This window comes from Trachinotus anak, unplaced genomic scaffold, assembly GCF_046630095.1.
Source record: "Trachinotus anak isolate AG129_WGS33_773 ecotype Australia unplaced genomic scaffold, CSIRO_AGI_Tana_v1 ptg000014l, whole genome shotgun sequence".
Lineage (NCBI taxonomy): Eukaryota > Metazoa > Chordata > Actinopteri > Carangiformes > Carangidae > Trachinotus > Trachinotus anak.
This window is the reverse complement of record NW_027273865.1, coordinates 13,282,352-13,301,202: the sequence shown is the minus strand read 5'-3', so window position 1 is coordinate 13,301,202 and position 18,851 is coordinate 13,282,352. Positions and strand designations below refer to the sequence as shown.

Below are 18,851 nucleotides of genomic sequence, written 5' to 3'. Positions count from 1 at the left end.
TTCTCTGAAAGAGGATTAGGATAAACCTTTGCCTGTATGTCTCCAGTAATACAAAACGGAGAACATATTATGGCCTACATATTATAACCTATACTGAAGCCTATGTAGACTTTACAAATGTATAAAATGTTACAACTTCTTTCCTGTCATCTTTCCAAACGAGGAACAGGGGGAGACAAGACGCGGATTTCTGCCCTGCATAATATGAAACAGCAAACATCTGATTATCGCTGACTTCCCACTGTTTTCTTGATATCTCTAATATTGAAAAAAAACAAACAAAAGTCTGACTGTAAATTTTATAGAGCCCATGTTGAGTTGAGGCGGGATGCAACACCCCGCCCATGTTTTGTCCAGTGGTGTGCGTTCATGCGCTGCGCAGTTGCGGCGCAGCGCCGCTGATCCTGAACGCTGCGCTTTGTAAAAAAAAAATAGCTGCGCAGTGTTGAGCAGCATGGCGTTAAGATCTGCGACGTATTTTGCAGCTTGCACACAAGCACAGTGTTTGTGAAAGGAAACAATACATCCACATCTGCACTGCACAGAGCCTGGTCGGCTGCTTTCTTCTTCTTGAGTTTTGGGAAACCCAGTGGCTTCTTTTGTTAGGTGCAGATGTTTTGTTGTGGCGACGAAGGGATGCTGCGCCGAGGGGAAAAGTGATGTGAGGGAGTTGTTGTTCAGCCATGAGGGCTCCGATGACCATTACCGCGCCAGTCCCTGTGTAGCGCCTGGATTAAACACCGGCGGCCGGTGGTAGGATCAGACCGCCTCCCAGGTGCTCTGGCGCGCAGCCGCCGCGCGGTGTCACAACAGAAAGTGTAACGGGGTCTGTCACAGAGGAGGATGGTGGCAGAGATGGCGAGCTGCGGAGCGGCTTGTCACCTGGAGAACGGGTAAGACTGTTTTCTGTTGTGTCACTGTGATGCAGAGAAAGGGACGACCGCTGGGTCCATGTCAGCCTTAGTGTTTCTGAGCGCACCCCCGGGGACCACACGGTGCCTGCCGTGGATGAGGCGGTAAAACGGCCTCACGACGACACAGGAAGTGGCGTCCTCTGCCGCAGTCGGTTAGGTGCCCGTCTGTTTGTGCATTTGAAGAGAAATGGACAGATCTCTTAGGATTGCTTCCTGGTTGTAACTGAGCGCAGACAGCAGGTAGAAAGCCCGTAAACAGAAGGAGCCGTGACCTCTTTGTTGCCGCCTCTCTGCGCTGCACGCTGCTGTGTTGTTACATTGTGGTGACTCACTGACAGTGTGTCATCATGCCGGGGAGACGGCTGAGAGTGAGTATCCGTCAAAATGTTGCAAACAACAAACACAGAAATCCTTATGGAAATGGTGATAAAGTGTTCATGTCGATGTAAGCTCGTGAAACAAAGGGATACACGCATGTAAAACTTCCTGCTTTCAGTTTTTTTATTCGGCACATTCACCTGCGTGACACGCACGTTTTTACCAACAATGCAGGTCCATTTGAAATATTTTGTCTTTAAAATCTGAGGGAAATCTTCGTCTGTTTCACACCAGTCTCCTTAATAGACAGACAGAATTTATTATCAGTTGTTCTCTGACCACAGACAGGTGATTTGGTAATGAGGGCTGGAAAAGTCCCTGATCCTACAGTGCAAGCCAGGCACTTGCATAAATTGTCCTACAGCCCATGAAAACGTTCCGTGAAGTTAGAAGTTTACGTTCTTGTGGGACACATAAGTAGTTTGACTTTAAGATAACTTTATTTGAGAAGCAGTGGCAATAGCAGGACATACTTTGCTGACTAGGTCATGGTTTGAATAAAGCCGTGACCCACTGTGATCATCATTATCAGTGAGGTATAATATTAATAAGTAGATGTATCAAAGGTCAACAGTGCTTGTGTAGTATGCAGACTAACTGACAGTTGTTTATCTACACACAGATGTCCCCTCTCTGAATGGTGTTTATGGGAGGTTGTAGAAAGCATGTAAATGTTGTGGCCTTTATCTTTGAACCAGAGACCCACCAAGACCCTCGCAGAAGATTCTGTTACCACGTTTTCACAAGAGGAAGATAGAAACAAGTTAGAGGAGATAAAGTGTGAGAAGTCCTGCAGGGTGTTTATTCATTGTCTGAAAACATTAGAGCAATGAAAAAGCAAACTGCTCAAAGGATAAGATGACTACCATGGCAACTCATGAACCTCAGTGTTGTGGTGTGACTCAGGCAGAGGCGTGAACTAAATGACCTTGAAAAGAAGAAAACACTGTTTCCTGAACAGATGTTTGAAAACAAAGGAAACCACAGCGCCTTATCACGATTAACAGACGCCAAATAAAAGACCACTATTTAGGAAGCCTTCATAATCCTAATTTCCCGATACATAATTTAGCTTTTGATCACGCAGTCCTGCATAATAACAACTGAGGGAGAGAAACAGGAAGAGATGGAAGGTGAGATGTGACCTACTTTTTCACGCCTGCTGGTGGTGAACTCGTTCTTCTTGTGGGATTGGCTCTCCGCTGTGTTTTCTCCCTGATGGATCTCAGGCGTGTTGCGTCTCGTTGAAGCCCAGACTGCGTCAACAGGTTGCTCCAGTCCTCATCTCAGACACACAACATCTAAACTATTGCACTTGGACTTGGCTCGTTATTTGTTTCATAAACTACATTCCCGGATGAGTCGGGCCGATATCAAAAGATTCGGAGAGCTGAGTAGTCAGGAAGAACTGGTATTGATTTCTGCTGTGCACGGCCGTGCCACGTGATTACTAATTACTAGTATTAGTAGTATCACAATATGATACGAATATTCTTTGATACTGATGTCACATGGCAGATATTTGCAAAATCACATGGGGAAAAAAATATTCAAATTGATGTTTGATGCAGTGTGGTGTGTTCCTCTGTGGCGCTTTACATTGGACAAAACTTTTCATGTGTATAAAACAAAACTTCCAATTACTCACAATGTTAGTTTTTAATGACAGTGTGCTTGGAATCAGTGAAGTGGTAAAATGATAGCACTTTATGATCATATCATCACAATATGATACCACTGAAAGTAGATAAATGTTTATTCTAAATAATTGTTCAGCCCTACTGCTGTCTACATGAATCGGACCAGGTCTCTGTTAAATGGCAAAAGTACCTAGCCAGTAACTTTCCATGGCTGGTTTCCTGCATCATCAATATTGTTCAGAAAGTGGGTCAGAGAGTGAGCTTGGGTGGGAAGGTGAATCTATCATTTGACAAGATGGGCTGGTGTCATAAGTGTGAGAAAGTGAGATACAGACAGCTTGTTCACATTTCCTGTTTTTCTAATTCATTCAAAAGCAGAAGTGGTCGATTACAAGAGCCTGCAGCTGCACAATTTTAAGAGCCATCACTTTCAACTGCTAAATTCTTCCATAAATTTCATCACACTTCGCAGACATCCCCCACATGACTCTGCAGTGTGATTTATAGTTGTCTAAACATTATCTCCTCTGCCCTACAGAGACGGAGATATCCCTGCGCTGGAAAACAAAGGTAAACATGAATCCATTTTCATTCCTTCCCTCCCACCCACTGCTTTCAGTTTCTCACAGCGCACATGTGGAGCTACATATGTTTGTGTTGTTTTTTTACACAGTGCCCTCCTCTGCTGCCTTTTTAATATTTCAAGTGTGTATTTCCATCTATTAGTTGTATCTGCTTTTGCTCTCTCCCACCACCTTCCTCTCCTCTCATGGTTTGGCCTCCCTCATTTCCATATCATTTGCCTTAAAGGGCAGTGAGATATATGCACAGTCATACGATTACCTGTGTCTCCAGTTTTCACACCAGTGCACAAAATGTTCAATCTAATATTTACTTTTGTCCCTGTGAGTGACAAGATAATTTGAGAACACATAAAGTGCCAAAAAAAAAAAAAACACCACTCAGTTGTTGACCTGGTAATAACAGATGGGCGAGGACAGGAGGATAGGAGAGGACATCAGAAATACTGTGATGTGACTCTCTATCCTGATACTGATTAAAATACATAAACCCAATGTATTGTGCCAAATAAGATTACAGATTTAATTGGAGAGCACTTTTTTTTTTTAAATCTAAAACTCATAGACCACACTGTGGAACTCACTGGGATCATTTTTATGTGCTCACGCAACCACACTTTGCTCAAACCTGCATATGTTTATTTTAAATTCTGGTGAGATCCTTTCCAATGATGCCAATGTTTCAGGCTGAATTTAGGGAAAATATGTCATAAATCATTCAGGAGACATCCCTTAAATTTTCCATTTGATGGAAAAGTGCAGCCATGAAAACATGAAGTCAGAGTGCTCTGCTAGCCGAATGGTTACAGCGCATGCCACATGACCACAATGTCTGCACGGACCTTTGTTGCATGTCACAACCCTTCTCCCCCCCCCCCCCCCCCCCCCCGTTTCCTGTCTGCTCTTCAATGTAGAGCTGGAACAAGCCAGTTCAAAATACATATAATACAGACACTGTGGAATAACAGGATTTTAACAACCCTAAATCAGCTTAAGAGGAAACAAGGGGGAAAACTATAATGTTAAGAGGTTAAGGATTGACAAGCCACAAGGTTAACAACCACTGCTGCACAACACAACACATCAACCGTTTTCTGCTCTTGGCTTTGCTATTACTTTAGACCAGCAGATGGCAGGCAACACCCATGGAAGCACTCAAACTTTTGAAGCCGTAAACAAGTGTGTTTGTCTGTGTGTGTGTGTGTGTGTGTGTGTGTGTGTGTGTGTGTGTGTGTGAACGTGGATGTGCATATCTGTGCGGATGTTTGCCCTCCACCTTGTTTGTCAGTCTGATGAAGGGAAGTGGCCATGCCAGAGTGAAGAGAGATGCCTGCTGGCTCAGCTGTGAGGCAGCAGCAGCACTAGCCGAGGAAGAGACTGGCTATAGAAGGCATATGAGGGCAAGGAGAGAGAAATGGGGGGATAGCGAGTGCAGAGAGAGGTGAACCAGATTGAGCAAAGTGGAGGAGAGGGATTGATGAGGGAGGCGCTGTGAGGGGAGCGATGGCAGCATCTGCTTGTTAGTCTAAGATAAAACTCTGTGGGCCAGGGAGGATGGGCTCCATCCATTAGCCGGGCCAGGCACTTAGCCAGATGGCCCGGTTCACAGACGTTCACTGCTGGGAAGTGAGGAGCAGCAGCAGCTCCTCTGGACCCATCTGTATAAATGTGCTGGGATGTTAATGCATGGCACTTATCACAGGCTTCTTCACAGGGTGCCACCGTTGAGCTGCTAAGGAATGATGGATGTGTAAAAGCTGGTGGGGTTTTTTTTTATGACTAATATGGATGAAGCCTTAAAAAAAATACAGCACACAAACATAGAAGTAAACTAAAAGTAGAGGTCTCTCACTGGGGCTGCACCCGTTAAAGGAAGAAACCCAGTGACAAAAGGTAAAACTGTAGTTATTTTTCAGACGGCCATCTATTATTACTTTCTTCATGTAAGGAAGGTTTTAACATTGTGTGTGAAGTATGAGGTTTCCTCTGCTTTAAATAGGCTTTGGTGTGTGAGAAAGTAAAGAAGCAGAGATGCTTTCCCTCTTTACATGTCATTGGCTGCTGTTTGTTTCTGTTTTTACTGCAGAGTTATAGTTCTCCTCCTAATAATGTAATAACCACAGAGATGATGATGTCATCAAACTCTTCCCCATAATGATGATAATGATGCTAAGGTTAACCTCACATAATGACGTCATGTAATGATGTAGTGATAGTTGTGACTAACTAACATTTTGACATCATTAAATTATTTTTAACAGACTAAACAGCACTGACCTCAAAACACTTGCTAATTTGTTACAGATAATCTGACAGAAAGTGACGGCAGTAGTTCAGGTAAGCACAAGTATCTCACCAAAACTCACGTTTTCTTTCCACATAATTATAAATAAAATGTTGGTCATCTGCAGAAAATCTCATTTGCTGTGACATTTACTTCCTTTGTTATCCAGTTTTTTTCTTCTTGTAACATTGTAACCGTTGCATGAATCCCTTTTACTCATCATTCAGTGGAAATTCAGTATGTGCTCTCTCTCACGTCCCTTGCGGTTTGATTTATCAAACAGAGAACACGGGAACGTCCACTGAGGAGAGCTCAGAGGAGGATGAAGAGGAGGATGAGGATTCTGGTGAGAGACACAGTTCAACCAATATTACATGTCATACCTTAAAGGAATAGCTTCTTTCTTGTGCCGAGTTAGAGCGGTATTCATATTCTCCAAATTTCAGCAAACAAGCATATTTCCCAAAATGACTGAACACTCCTTTGATTAATCTCTGTTCACCGGCCTCCTTTTTTTTTCTTGTATTTTGACTTTTGCCAGAAGCCTGTGCTGAGAAGGATGGAGAAGAGGAAGGTAAAAATAACTTAATTTTATATATATATATATATATATATATATATATATATGATCAATTCTTGAAAATCTTTATAACTCGGGGGTTTAATAAGATGAAGAATGAACATTTTCAGAACAGCTTTACTAAGTTTGTCTCTGTCGTGTTCTTTGCAGACACTAAAGAAGCAGATGCAGAGGAGCCTAAAAATGGTCAGTCACTTCATGAAACAACTTTGTGTCTCCAAAAATAAATACCTGCCTTGTCAGAACAAGCAACCGGTCTGCTTTTTAAAACTTTTTGTTTGTGGCTTACAGCCACAACTGCATCCTAATGGCAGCTATACTACATAAGTATGCCTCGAAAAGTCCAGCTCACTGGCCTTTTTCACAGAATTTGATTCAAGCGTGCTCCACCCTCACTCACAATGTTTCACAATGTGAACGTCAATGACAAAGTTTTTCCAGGGGTAATACTATGATACTATTTTCTCCCACAGAGTCAGTCGCTGGACCTGAAGCAGCGGTTTCAAATGGGAAAGGTAAGCAGATCATAACTGATGGTACAATACAAATAGTGGACTAGAGATAGTGTCACCTGTAAATAACATCAAATGTGTTGTCATACTTTGTAACAGATGAGAGACAATTCAGATTATGCTGTGAAAAATGCAAAGCCATCCATCAGGTGAGCTCAGAAACAAAATGTGATGATTTGAAATGTTCTATCTGCCAGATGTTTTTGATCATACATGTGTAGTTGTGTTTGACAACCTTGAGGACATCGGATAAGCCACTCAGCTTCCCTCTTTTTATGTTTGTTTTTCATGTCATTAGTGTGATGGTGTTATGATTGTGCAAACAAATAGATAAGCTGTGTTGGTGTGTTTGACAGAGCCATGGCAATGAGCTTGTTACCCCCATGAGGATCTCCAAGGGACGATTACAGTGAGTGAAATATTGCATCTCTGTAGTGTGTTTGTGTTGATTCTGTACAGTGTCACTGACTCCGTGTGTTCTAGGGTGCAGCTGGAAGGAGAGGGAACTTACGAGTGCTCTGTCACTGGCCTGGTGTTTGAAGCATCAGAGCGGGTTCTCGTAAGGTACTCAGTCTTGTCCTGGTCCAAGTTTGGCGCATTCCTCCAGGACTCTTGGAAGTTTGCGGGACCCATCTTTAATGTGGACACAGTCAACAAGGATGCATCTGTCCTCAAGTCCATCCAGTTCCCTCATTCTGTCTGCCTCGCCGGTGAGAACATTAGGACTTTAATAAAGATCTTTCTCCTCCTGGAGAGTCTGATTTCAAAATATTTTCATTCCATCTTTTAAAATGAAAATATAACATAATCACTTACTTAACAAATTGATTTTGATATGAAAATGAATCTTAAATTCCGGGTTAATTAAGATATGACCCATCTTTGGGCCTTTTTACAGAAAGTAGTTAATTTTAATGAGTATAATTGTCTTTTTTGAAACACTTATAAAGAATATCTCATGAAAAAAAAAAAAGAATCCATAGTTTACAGCTCTTGTAAGTAAAAGGTAAAACCTTCTATTATCTTCACACAGACCCAGAAAATGAGATGACATTCAGTGTCCTACACATAAAGGACAACCGTCCACTCATTGAGCCGACAGTGGACCACTCAGGTAGCCATGTTAAGTGGAATGTGACATCCCTGTCACCCGTGGGTCCCATCATACAGACGAGCCAGCCTGTAGAGCGCCACGGGGTGGTCCTGGTCTACAAGCAGCTGGGCAGTGACAACAACAACTACAGTTTCCACATCTACCTGGCTACCAACAGCTCATCCGACATCAAGGTAAGTGTTTGGCAATATGTTTGTAACATCTCACTGTTACAAATTTGAAGCCTGGCAAACTGTTCGGTTTTAGTGATTCCACTTTCCAGCTCCAGCTTGAACAGCTGAGCCTAAACAGGCAGGTCCTCTGTTCAGCTGTCTCTCTTTCTCCAACCTGCTGCAGCAGCACCTTTGGGTGTTTTGTGTATATTTTCATTCATTTATTAATCTTTTTCAATAAACATTCATGTTTTTTGGTGTTCGAGCCTCCTGTGACATAACAACAATCTAAACCTAGTCCCTTATCTTGAGATTGGTGAGGTAATTTATGTGTTTCCATATGAGGTCGTTTTGGAACTCCCAGTTGAGTGAGCTGGCAGGTGTTGGAGAGATCAGTAGGAATTTCATTATTTTTGTGTGGTAGCCCAAGGGGCCACCCCAGTTCTCTACCTACCTGGCAAAGTAGGTAGGGAACTGGGGTGGCCCCTTGGTAAGTCCTAGAGTAGGAGTTTAGTTTTCAAACTCCTGTCTTAAGAGTAGCATAGGGTAAGAAAACTAAATCTATGGTTCTGGTTGGTTCTATGCCTCGCTGCTCAGAGGATTCTGAATCCACAGGCTTTGAACCATTTGTCGATGATGGTTTTGTGGCTGTGTCGAAGTCTGACCCCGCAACAACCATTGTTCCCACATTCGCATTTTGTGGGAAACTGTTGCATCAAAGTTGATACTCTTGCAAGAAGAAGTTTTCATCTTATTTTATTTAAATTATTCATTTAGGGACAATGCACATCAAACAACCTTACTAAACGTAAATGTGCCAGTGTTAGCCAGCTGCTGTGCTTAGGTGAGATATTTCAAGAATGATCAGCACAATTAAATTATAATATAGCCATGTCACGGAAGACTGCAACAACAACGACCAAGAGAATGATCAAAAACATAAACACAAGCAATGCAAAGCCATTGGAAGAAGCAAATTATGAAGACACTGATACAACAAGAAACACTATTTCAATACATATAGCCATGCAAGCAACATGAAGCAACAACAGCACAGACCAACGTTTAACACTTTGACATATAGAGCAGCTATAAAATGGAAAAGTAAAATGTTACTGATTTACAGTTTAAAATATTTGATAGGTGACAGTATCAAATGCCTTCTTCAAGTCTAAAAATATGGCTCCAACCTCCTTTGTCCTTTTTTGATTCGATATTCTCTGAGAAGAAACACTAGACAGTGGGCCTGGGCATTGATGAATGTCGCCCACTACGAGCAGGTTAAACATGATAACTAGTTCCCCTCCTGGGTCATCTGCCCTGATGAGATGTTGTGTGTAAGTAGCCCTGTTTTTCATACCTGACGTGCTAAGCAAAATACCTGTTGACTCTTGACCAGTTCCATTCTTTGTCTGAGGCTTTTCTCGGTGGTGATGCCTTCATACAGGGATGTGAAATGTTCTATCTCAGGGCGCCACTGCTTACTGTGCATTTGAAATGTAGTTTGGTCAGTGGGATTGCGCCCTTGTGTCCCAGTGGGACACAGAGTTCGAGATATGAAAAATGTATCATGATGTAATTCAATTACTCTTGATAATTCAGAAATGGCTGTGCCAGTGCCACATGATTCTTTTGCAGTCAAGTCTGAAAGTGCAGTTAGTGAAAATAGGAAGAGTGGGTGATCTGCTTCACCGAGGGTTGTTGATATGACGTCGTGTGACCTCAGTGTTTCTGCTGAAACTCCACTGAGGCTAGGTGGAAAAGGAGCTAGTGGCGTCCCAGAGGGCTGATCCTTCCCACCAGAAAAGAAACTGTCAGTTGTTGATGTTTGTTTTTGTCTGGAAGGTGATGCTCTCGTGTCTATGTGGACTGCTATTCCTGTTTGGATGTTGCTTCACTGACCTTGAACCTTAGCAAGTGTGAATTTGCAGAAGCCACCTTTGCATGTCTTGGCAAGGAGGTAGGCCGGGGACAAGTTCACACCCTTCCAGGCAAAATCAGTTCTATCATTGATTATCCAGACCCCACAACCAAATGTCAGCTACGTCATTTCCAAGGGTTAGCTACGGGGCACTCTGCCGTAACTTTGCTTACATTGTTTCTCCACTGACTGGTCTTGTCAGCCCTGCCAAGGAGTTAGAGTGGGACTCCAGACGTGAGCAGGTCTTCCAGGACCACCCTGTCTGCTTTTTTTCTAAAATGTTCTCACAGTCCCAGAGACACTTACAGCACTGTTGAGAAAGAAGCCCTGGCTCTGCAGTGGGCACTTGGCTACCTCAAAGTGTTTTTGAGTTCCTCTTTGCAGCCTATTGTTTACACTGACCATAGCCCTTTGGTGCTTCTCCATCGCATGTATAACACCAACCACAAGTTAATATGCTGGGCCGTCACAAGAAGCACCAGGAATTTGTTTTAACAGGTGTTTATGAATATAGTCACCTTTCATATGCCATAATTATGGGGATGAGTGTTACGTCCTGTTTGGTTTTGGCGTTTCCTGTCTCCAGCTCCAGCTTGATCAGTTGATTGGCAGACATCTGTGCTGGCTCGTGGGCTCATCCTATATGATCTCCACTGCTGCAGGAGCAACTTTGGGGTGCTTGGTGTGTGTTTTTCATTCCTGTATTAACCTATTTTGATAAACATTCATGCAGTAATCTTCTACCCTGGTTTTGTGTCCATAATAATGTTCAGTGTTCGAGGCAGCCGTAACACAAGGCCATCCACTGACATAGATTAATGAAGTTAAGCATTGAAGTAGGCTTTACGATAGATTGACAGTTTTTTTTTTTTCACATGAACCCTTCCTACAGTGTAACTGTCATTGGTCTTTACTTCCATTTTTAAGTCTGATAAATGTGACAGCTTTTTTGGAAACATAGTCAAATGTCTGCTAACTTTCAAACCAAAACAGTATCTGTAGTTGCAGGTTCCTGTTTCATTTTATATCTACAGCACCAAGTTAGTAAAAACCTGCTCTCAAACAGGCATATTGATCTGTAAATGTTCTGGCAATTTTGTGCGGTGACTTTTTATTTGTCAATTTAATCCAGTAACATTGTGTTATGTCCCTATAATGCACAATTATGGTCTGAATGTCTGAATACATATTGACATGTGCATAAAAATATAAATTATCCACTTTTAAAATAATGTGAATGAGCCAAGTTTTCTTTGTCAAAGTGATGACATACTCATGACTTTGCAGTTTATAATGGAGGAATTTCTCCCTTGAGGCGACATCAAAAACAAAACAAAGCAAAACAAAAACTTTCCTTATATGCACAGCACAAAAAATATTCCATTCATGAGACCATTGCCTGAGTCTCCCTAAATTTTCCAATCATGACTTTGAATTGAATTATGGCAGCTGCTTACTGGATAAAACTCCAGCAAAATGCCTTACTTATAAAAAGACTAGAGACAAAACGTAACTTTCACTTCTTGTTTGTAACTGCACTGGCTTTGATGCTGTCAGACTGGATAGAATAGGCAACAGGTTTCCAGGTTTATGTAATACACTAATGCCTAGATGTAACTGAAGTTTATAAATAAAAATTAAGTTAAAATACTAAGTTTTAATATATTATATTGTTGAAATGCAGACATTTCAGCATCTGATGAAGGGATCATGGACTCAATGGTGTTAATGCCCTTATCAAACCCCCTGAGATGGATGTTATAGTAACTTTGTGCAGTGAGACAGTAAATGTATTTTTAGGAACTTCAGTGTCAAGAAAGAAAGTTCAGTGGTATTTATTGTTATTGATGCAAGTAGTGTGTGTATTACAGTAATTCTCTTGTAATTGTGACAGCAATGACAATAAGTTGTTTTTTTTAACACTATACTAATAGAGTCATTCAGGAAGCGTGTTTGTGGTTGTATGAGCGTGTGTGTCAATGAATAATCTTACTACATTTATTGTGACCCAGAAAAATGACACTTCCTAAAACTCAGTCTGATGTGTTTTTTAATCACTATGTGTATTATGCTGCTCTGTGAAGAAGCCGCTGGCCCGAGCTGAACGCTGAGTGGTTTGTTCTTATGAGACGCCCTCAGTTTTTCCATTCTGGAAAATGTGTTATTGTTGAGCGTTAATCACCACTCAGCCTGGTCATCGTCCACAAGGAACTGACTTATCTCCTGTTTCATCTTGTCTTCCTGTCGTCCTTATGTACATTAGGATATATGCAAACAAGTGCGGGGCTACAAGAATCGTTACATTCGGATTGACAAGCCTCCCACATGTAAACTGGATGAAGGGACGTATCGTCTCCTGAGCGAACCAGAGGGAGACATCAAACCTCAGGTTTGTGTTGTACATATGCATGTGTGTCTGCTCACAGTAAAATCATTTATATTGCAGCTTACAACTTGAAAACACAAAAATATACATTATGTTGTGACTGTTTAAGTCTGTGACTGTGTCACAAGGTTATATGACCACACAGTGTAATTATGTTTGTGTCTCTGTACAGGATTTGAAATTCACCCTTGCAGTGACTAAGATGAAAGGCTACTTTGAAGCTTTCTTTGAACAGCCTCCTCCCTTTAAATTGTCTCTTATAGAGATTGACTCTGAGGAGACTGTATGGTCTGCCACCATCAGAGAAGGTACCAGTACATTTAGCCTGACGCTGAACACAATTTTTAACACATTTTTCTATGTTTCTGTGACGGATGACAGCAACAGGAATCATGTATGTTTTTATCTGCAAATTAACCAAACGTGTTTGCTGAGCTTCACATGTTCTTGTTAGTTTGTTTCCACTACAAAGTGGCGGTGTTCATTTTTTGCTCTTCTCACAGGTGACTGTGTGAATAACACGGAAAAAAAGCCAAGGAAAAGGACAAACAGTAAGCTTCTTCCTTGTTTTTAATCAGATTTGATTTTTCCATCACAGCATGCTTTCAGGTGCTACAGGTGGGCTCACATCATGTCTGTCTCTCTCATAGGCAGACAGAGGAGCAGCAGCCCCTCAGAAGACGAAACGCTTTGTAAAAGATCTCGATGGGCGGATGAGTCAGGTAACTTTCTGCATCATTTGTTAACTGCTGACTTGAGAAGAACTTCAGGCACAACTTTGTTTCGCCCTGGTGAAGCCAGGAGCAACCAGTCTACACATGAACTATTTCCAGATGCACCTGTCTGTCTAAGATTATACAGAAATGAAGGACCCGTGTGTGGTGTCTCTTCTTCCAGATGGAATGAAGACAGTGATGACTCAGGTCCAGGACATGTCAGAGAAGCAGCTACTGCAGGTGGCCAAGCGGCTTGGGAAGGAGTGGAAGCAGGTGGCCATCTATCTAGACTTGAACTCCAGGGAACTGGATGATATCCAGGCATCAGAGAAAGATGTGACCATGCAGAAGCTGAAGATGCTGGTGGAGTGGAAGAGCAGAAGGCGGCCGGGAGAGGCCACGGCGGGCCACCTGTGGAAGAGTTTGGAGGAGCTGGATGACTTGCCAAATGAGGTCCGTCAGACACTGCAAGGTAATGAACTACAGACACACCTGATATTACTGTCCTTTAGTACATATCATGGCTGTTTCCTGGACATTTCAGTCATCAAATTCACTTGTCAGATTTGTTACAGGAAGGATGTTGAAACAGAATACAAAATCATTTTATCAAAATCAGATAAGCTTGGAATCAGCATCAGACGGCTGTAAGGTAACAACAAGCATGATTTATTCCCACAGAGAAAGGTCTCCTTAATTAAAGGGGTACTCCAGAGATTCAGTGCTGTACTTCCATGAAGCTGGAGGATGTGTCAAAAAAGTTTGAAAAAAAAAAAGGTCGAATCTGAACCAGCAGAGCTTGAGCTATCCAGACTTTTAGCTTTTAAAAACACTGGATCCTACACTTCCCATAATGTAACTCAACATCATCATTTAATTTCATCAGACCCTCAGTGCTTTCTTAATACTCACTTCTTTCAAATCCCACACCTTGCATTCAGCTTCAAGCCGAAGCTGGCCACACACACGCACTGATGGAAGATATGTAAACGAGATGACTGTTTCAGCGAGTAGCATTTCTGCAATATACAAGTTATGTAACAAGAGAAGATCTGTGACTGAAATGTTCAAATTCTGGGAGACAGCCACATGGTGTAGAGTCAGCTGGATCGACTGGTGACTTGTGATTGGAACTTGCACTTATTTTGAAAATGTATAAATCTATAATGTAGCTATATTATACATTTCAACAGTGGGGCAGAAGAGTAATTGTTTTTGTTGTCTGTTTTCAGATATGATAAACAATCAAGCAGCTAAGTGAAAGGCTGTTCCTCCAACATCAGGAAGAAAAAAGGATCTCAGGAATACAGACAAACAGAGCTGACCTCTGGACCGAACATCAGCTCTTCCTTCAGTTTGTGTTTCTCTTTTGAATATTGTCTGGACATGAAACTAACTGATGAGTTTTTGTATTTCTGCATTTCATGAAAAGGTCCAGTGTCCTCTCTTTTGATGGGCATTTTCCCTATTTTTGTTGTTCGTTGTTAATTTTGTGGTCCTTTTGATTCTGTAATAAATACAGAATAGGCAAGCCGTACCTGAAGGTACCATTGTGGAGCCAGAATTTGATGCATCATCAGGTTCTGAAATGACCAGCAGAGGTAGAGGTGTAGAGGTCGTTGAGATATGTAGTAGCTAATTATGTAGCCAGTAACACATGTAAATGTAGGTGCTGCAGTGTTGAAACTGCAATCATCAGGAAAAATCCAACCTGTGTATCTTGTTTCACTTTTAAATGGGACTTTTTTATAAAACAATTAGGCAATACATCACATGCATGTGACTGTCCAAGGCATTGCGTACTGAATTACTGAACTATTTTGTGTGTCAAATGTTTTTATATTTATGCACACTAAGTCCTGTACATATCTCTTCCTTTTTTTTTACCAGTTTTTTCATACCTGCAATTTATTTTTTTAAATGTGTTTTTGTCTGTTTATGTCTTTTTGTTTTTTTCTTGTAAAACGTAATGGAACTGCAACAGGTGCATTATAATGTTGAGCTTGAATTATGAACCTGTTCCTGCCCTCCTGAGACTTAATGCAAATCTTGTGTTTGTATAGTTGTACACTTTGTTTATTTGAATACAAGGTGTATGTGTACTTTATGTTTTCTACCTGCATGAGTTTAACTACAGCAGGCAACATTCCTATATTTTTATTTTGTTACCTTTTCTTTCATAGTTGTAGATTTGGACTAAAATAATAAATATTTCAGTTCTCAACATCCCTACAATTGAAACATTAGTCACAGATTTGTTTTTGTTTGATCAATTTTTAGGTGACATTTTCCAAACATGTCCAAACTATTTTTGAAAAGCTGCAGAAGCGCCATCTGTAATGTTGATGTAATGTTGAATCTTCCGGGGTCGTCCATGCTGATATGATGCAGTAATGTTTACATTCAGAGAACAGGGTTGCTTCCTTAAACAGTTTACCACCAGCAACCCAGTTAGTCCTTTTTGCACTTTTTTGTATCAGGTCTGAGTCCATCCAAAGACTTCTGGAGTAAAGAAGCAAATGTTGACTGAATAAAAAAATAGAAGCTCTCCTGGATGTTTGTGTTTGTCTTCATTTTCTGAACAATTTTATCTGAAATAAGGTGTTTAAGTTTCATTCAAAAATCACTTCCACTGCAGCTCTTGATACCAAAAATACTTTATTATAAATAACAATAAATAACATCACATGCCATCAAATAAATAAGTGCAATAAATAGATCTTAAATAAATAAATACATTCCCCCAAATACTGGAATACATTCATACATGTAAATAGGCCAACATGGCCTTCACTGCTAACCTTAGCAATAGTTTGACTGTCATTCAGCTCTCACTGAGTGAAGAGGCTGGAATCCAGCCAGCTAGCTTATGCCTGAGCAGTAAACATGCAGACAGTTGTACAGCATGTGCAGTGTAAAAAACGACTTCGTCAGTAGCTGTAAGTACAAGTGATGGTAGTGAATGATTAAGAAGACTTGTTCAGTTGTGATAATTTCAAGGAGCAAAGATTGATTTGAATGATGGAGATGATGATGATGATGATGATGATGATGATGATGCAGGATGTTTACTTCCTGTGGTCTCCAGAGGAGATGTAGCCCATAGCTCGGTTGATGGTGATAGTGCGGACATGAAAGCCTCTCATCATCTTACACATCTCCTGTCTGTTAGAGAAGGTGTCTTTTCCCCACATCTTAGCAGCAACCTTCTAAAAGAAGACACACAAGTACACAACATGAATACACAGTTTCGCACACACTCACAAAAAACACCCCAAGTTCCCTCTGTGAACTATCCTTACAAGGATCAGAAAGGTTTTTATGTAAATTTTCCCATTAAAGGCTGAAAGATGAAGAGTAAAGAGGGAGTAAACAAAAAAGAAGGAATAGAGAAATACCTCTGTAGAGTCGTTGTCTTCATTCAGCATCAGGGAGCAGTTCTGTATAAACCAAGGAAGATTTCATCATGCAACTTTCAAATGTTATTTCCCAGGAGATTCTATTTCTGTCTCTAAATCACAACTCTGTCTCTCTCTGTTTTTTTTTGTGTTTTTTTTAACCCTTCCCACGCATTCATAATAAACACACCTTCAGATGCTTTATTTTGTCCAGAGTTGGATTCAGACGTTTATCTTCTTCCTCAGGACTTCTGCGTGGGGACGCCATGTAGGAATTAATAATGGCCTCATAGTAAACCAGGTCCTTCATGATGTTCCTCAAACATTCACTCTGTCAAGACATTGAAGAAAAAATTCACCTGTCTGCTTTATTAAAAAATTGGTGTATATTGAAAAGTGTCAACAAATATAAACCTTTAAGTAAAATAGATATTGGGTTTCTGATTTATACTTTTGTGTAACATATGTCTAATAATTCCAACATTTAAAAAAAAAAAAAATAGTAATAACAAAATACCTCACTGAAGGACGAATTTCTTTGGATCATGCAACTTGAGTTCTGTGAGGGGAAAACGTTTTAGACATGAGCACATGCACAAAAGCTGTAGTAGGCTATCTTTATGATTTATATTTACAAAAACTCAAGAAAAATCGAATATGAGTTGAGTATTTACACTCAGAATAATTTTATAATTCATAATCCAGATCACTGATAAATCAACAAACCGGAGTCAGAGTGGGAGCGCAGGCCAATAACGTCTCAGCTTGACTCCTCACCACCACCTTGTCAGATGTGATGCCATAGCACAAATTAGGCTGTAATACAAAATAAACGTGTACATCATTAATAAAAATACAGGGGTGTTGGACAGAGTAAAAGAAGAAAAAAAAAAAAGTTGAATACGGTATTACAAGATAAACGTGCTGCTGCGAGTTGTACTCACGTCGTTGAGCAGGTCTGTGATACTGAGCAGGAGTTCCTTGAAGTGCGGTGAGCACTGCTCTGCGTCCTGGGTGCGCACCGGCACACCTGCGGCTGTGCGCCAGCTCAGGGTCAGCAGCAGCGCGCAGCTGACGAAGTCTGCACGGCAAAAAGAACAACATCCATCAACACACACACTCCCTCTCATGTTCATTTGCATGACCCAACGCAATATAGCAGTGTACGATACAGTGCAGCCTGTACTGTACAGACTTACAGAAGTGGAAGTTTGCCATCTTTCTTATCAGACAGAGATCTCTGGTCGAGCCTGGTAAGCCAGCAGGACTGTATTGCTGCTCTCCTCTTATCTGATGGATTTATATGATTTCTCGGGGGATTCCCTCCCCCTGCAGGAGCAAAAAGAAAACTAAAACGTCATGCGTAAATTCCTTGCCATTGGTTGAACAAAGAAAAAGAAAAAGAAAAAAAAAAGGGAAGTCGTGTTTGTTTCATATTTTGAGCGAAATCAACTGCTGGAAAGGGTAAACTCATAGTGTAATGTAACTTTGACATAGGCCTAGTTTTTTAATAAACATGAACTGATTCTGGATGCAAACGCGGACAGTGCAAATGTTCGCATCAGCAGCAGCATCAGGTGGGAACTTGCAGCCTTTTATATGCAAGCACTGGCATCACAGATAACCCGGGCCATCGGCCACGCGCTGCAGTACACCTCCACTGTGTCCCAGGTCTACAATAAAAGTGGCTGCTCAGCAGCTTGTGCAATAGATTTTTTTTTTCTTTTTCTTTCTTTTTTTTATTTTTTATAGAATTGGACTGATTGTGCAAGTAAATCTGTGAGATGTGCTCCAGTCCACAGACAGTTTCTAGTAGACTAAATAAATTACATCAGCAACACGGTGATACACCGGAAACGTTGCTGTCATGTGCAACAGTCTGACCTTGTGTTGTCATTACTATGTGATGAGTTGGAAGTGAGTCCACTTTGTCTGACTGGAATGATTGATGGCAAATGAATCATAGTGAAATTAAAGTGTAGCGATAAATTAAAGGGCAGATAGCCCCAGGCTCAGCGTGGGGACCGGCCATCGGTCTATATGCAGGTCCCTTACTCACTTCTGGTGTTTTACTCATCTTTATTCATCAGATTATTGTTATTTGGTTCAGCACGTTTCAGGCAGATGCGGCCTCCCGTCCACCCCGCCTGACCACATCTGCCTCATCTGTGTGTGGGCCACTCAGTGCTTCTGGTGACGTCAGAGTAGAGGAGGAGGGGTTTGTTTTTTCCTCTGCCCAGCACGGGTGGGCGGTGGCTTCATGGCTGCTCTGTTC

General features: G+C 41.3%; 2 protein-coding genes across 3 annotated transcripts; one reads left to right on the top strand and one right to left on the bottom strand.

Moving 5' to 3' along the window:
• Positions 1-488: 488 nt before the first annotated feature.
• Positions 489-15,733, top strand: LOC139631652 (uncharacterized). Of its 2 annotated transcripts, none has more exons than XM_071496011.1 (17): positions 489-893; positions 3,471-3,502; positions 5,818-5,850; positions 6,081-6,143; positions 6,339-6,371; positions 6,528-6,563; positions 6,851-6,892; positions 6,989-7,038; positions 7,246-7,298; positions 7,373-7,599; positions 7,923-8,176; positions 12,340-12,465; positions 12,635-12,770; positions 12,966-13,013; positions 13,113-13,184; positions 13,360-13,650; positions 14,411-15,733. In XM_071496011.1, exons 1-17 carry the CDS (start codon positions 844-846, stop codon positions 14,437-14,439), a joined length of 1,575 nt encoding a protein of 524 aa, XP_071352112.1. In that variant the 5' UTR covers positions 489-843; the 3' UTR covers positions 14,440-15,733. The 2 variants fall into 2 exon arrangements, with proteins under 2 accessions (XP_071352112.1, XP_071352111.1); XM_071496010.1 differs by having other exon boundaries at positions 711-893; positions 6,342-6,371.
• A 370-nt stretch (positions 15,734-16,103) lies between these two features.
• il12a (interleukin 12a) lies at positions 16,104-17,856 on the bottom strand. The gene is made up of 7 exons (XM_071496019.1): positions 17,776-17,856; positions 17,521-17,657; positions 17,303-17,392; positions 17,094-17,135; positions 16,767-16,907; positions 16,577-16,618; positions 16,104-16,387 (listed from the first exon to the last, which is right to left on the bottom strand). Exons 1-7 carry the CDS (start codon positions 17,792-17,794, stop codon positions 16,247-16,249), a joined length of 612 nt encoding a protein of 203 aa, XP_071352120.1. The 5' UTR covers positions 17,795-17,856; the 3' UTR covers positions 16,104-16,246.
• Between the last annotated feature and the right edge of the window lie 995 nt (positions 17,857-18,851).

Bases quoted from the DNA above. Each gene is read 5' to 3' on its own strand.
- LOC139631652 (XM_071496011.1), top strand. From the start codon at position 844: ATGGTGGCAGAGATGGCGAGCTGCGGAGCGGCTTGTCACCTGGAGAAC. The intron at 3,503-5,817 runs GTAAACATGAAT...AATTTGTTACAG, and splicing joins CCCTGCGCTGGAAAACAAAG to ATAATCTGACAGAAAGTGAC. The intron at 13,185-13,359 runs GTAACTTTCTGC...CTCTTCTTCCAG, and splicing joins TCGATGGGCGGATGAGTCAG to ATGGAATGAAGACAGTGATG.
- il12a (XM_071496019.1), bottom strand. The intron at 17,393-17,520 runs GTGAGTACAACT...TTTGTATTACAG, and splicing joins TCACAGACCTGCTCAACGAC to CCTAATTTGTGCTATGGCAT. The intron at 16,619-16,766 runs GTGTGTTTATTA...TGGTTTATACAG, and splicing joins ACAAAATAAAGCATCTGAAG to AACTGCTCCCTGATGCTGAA.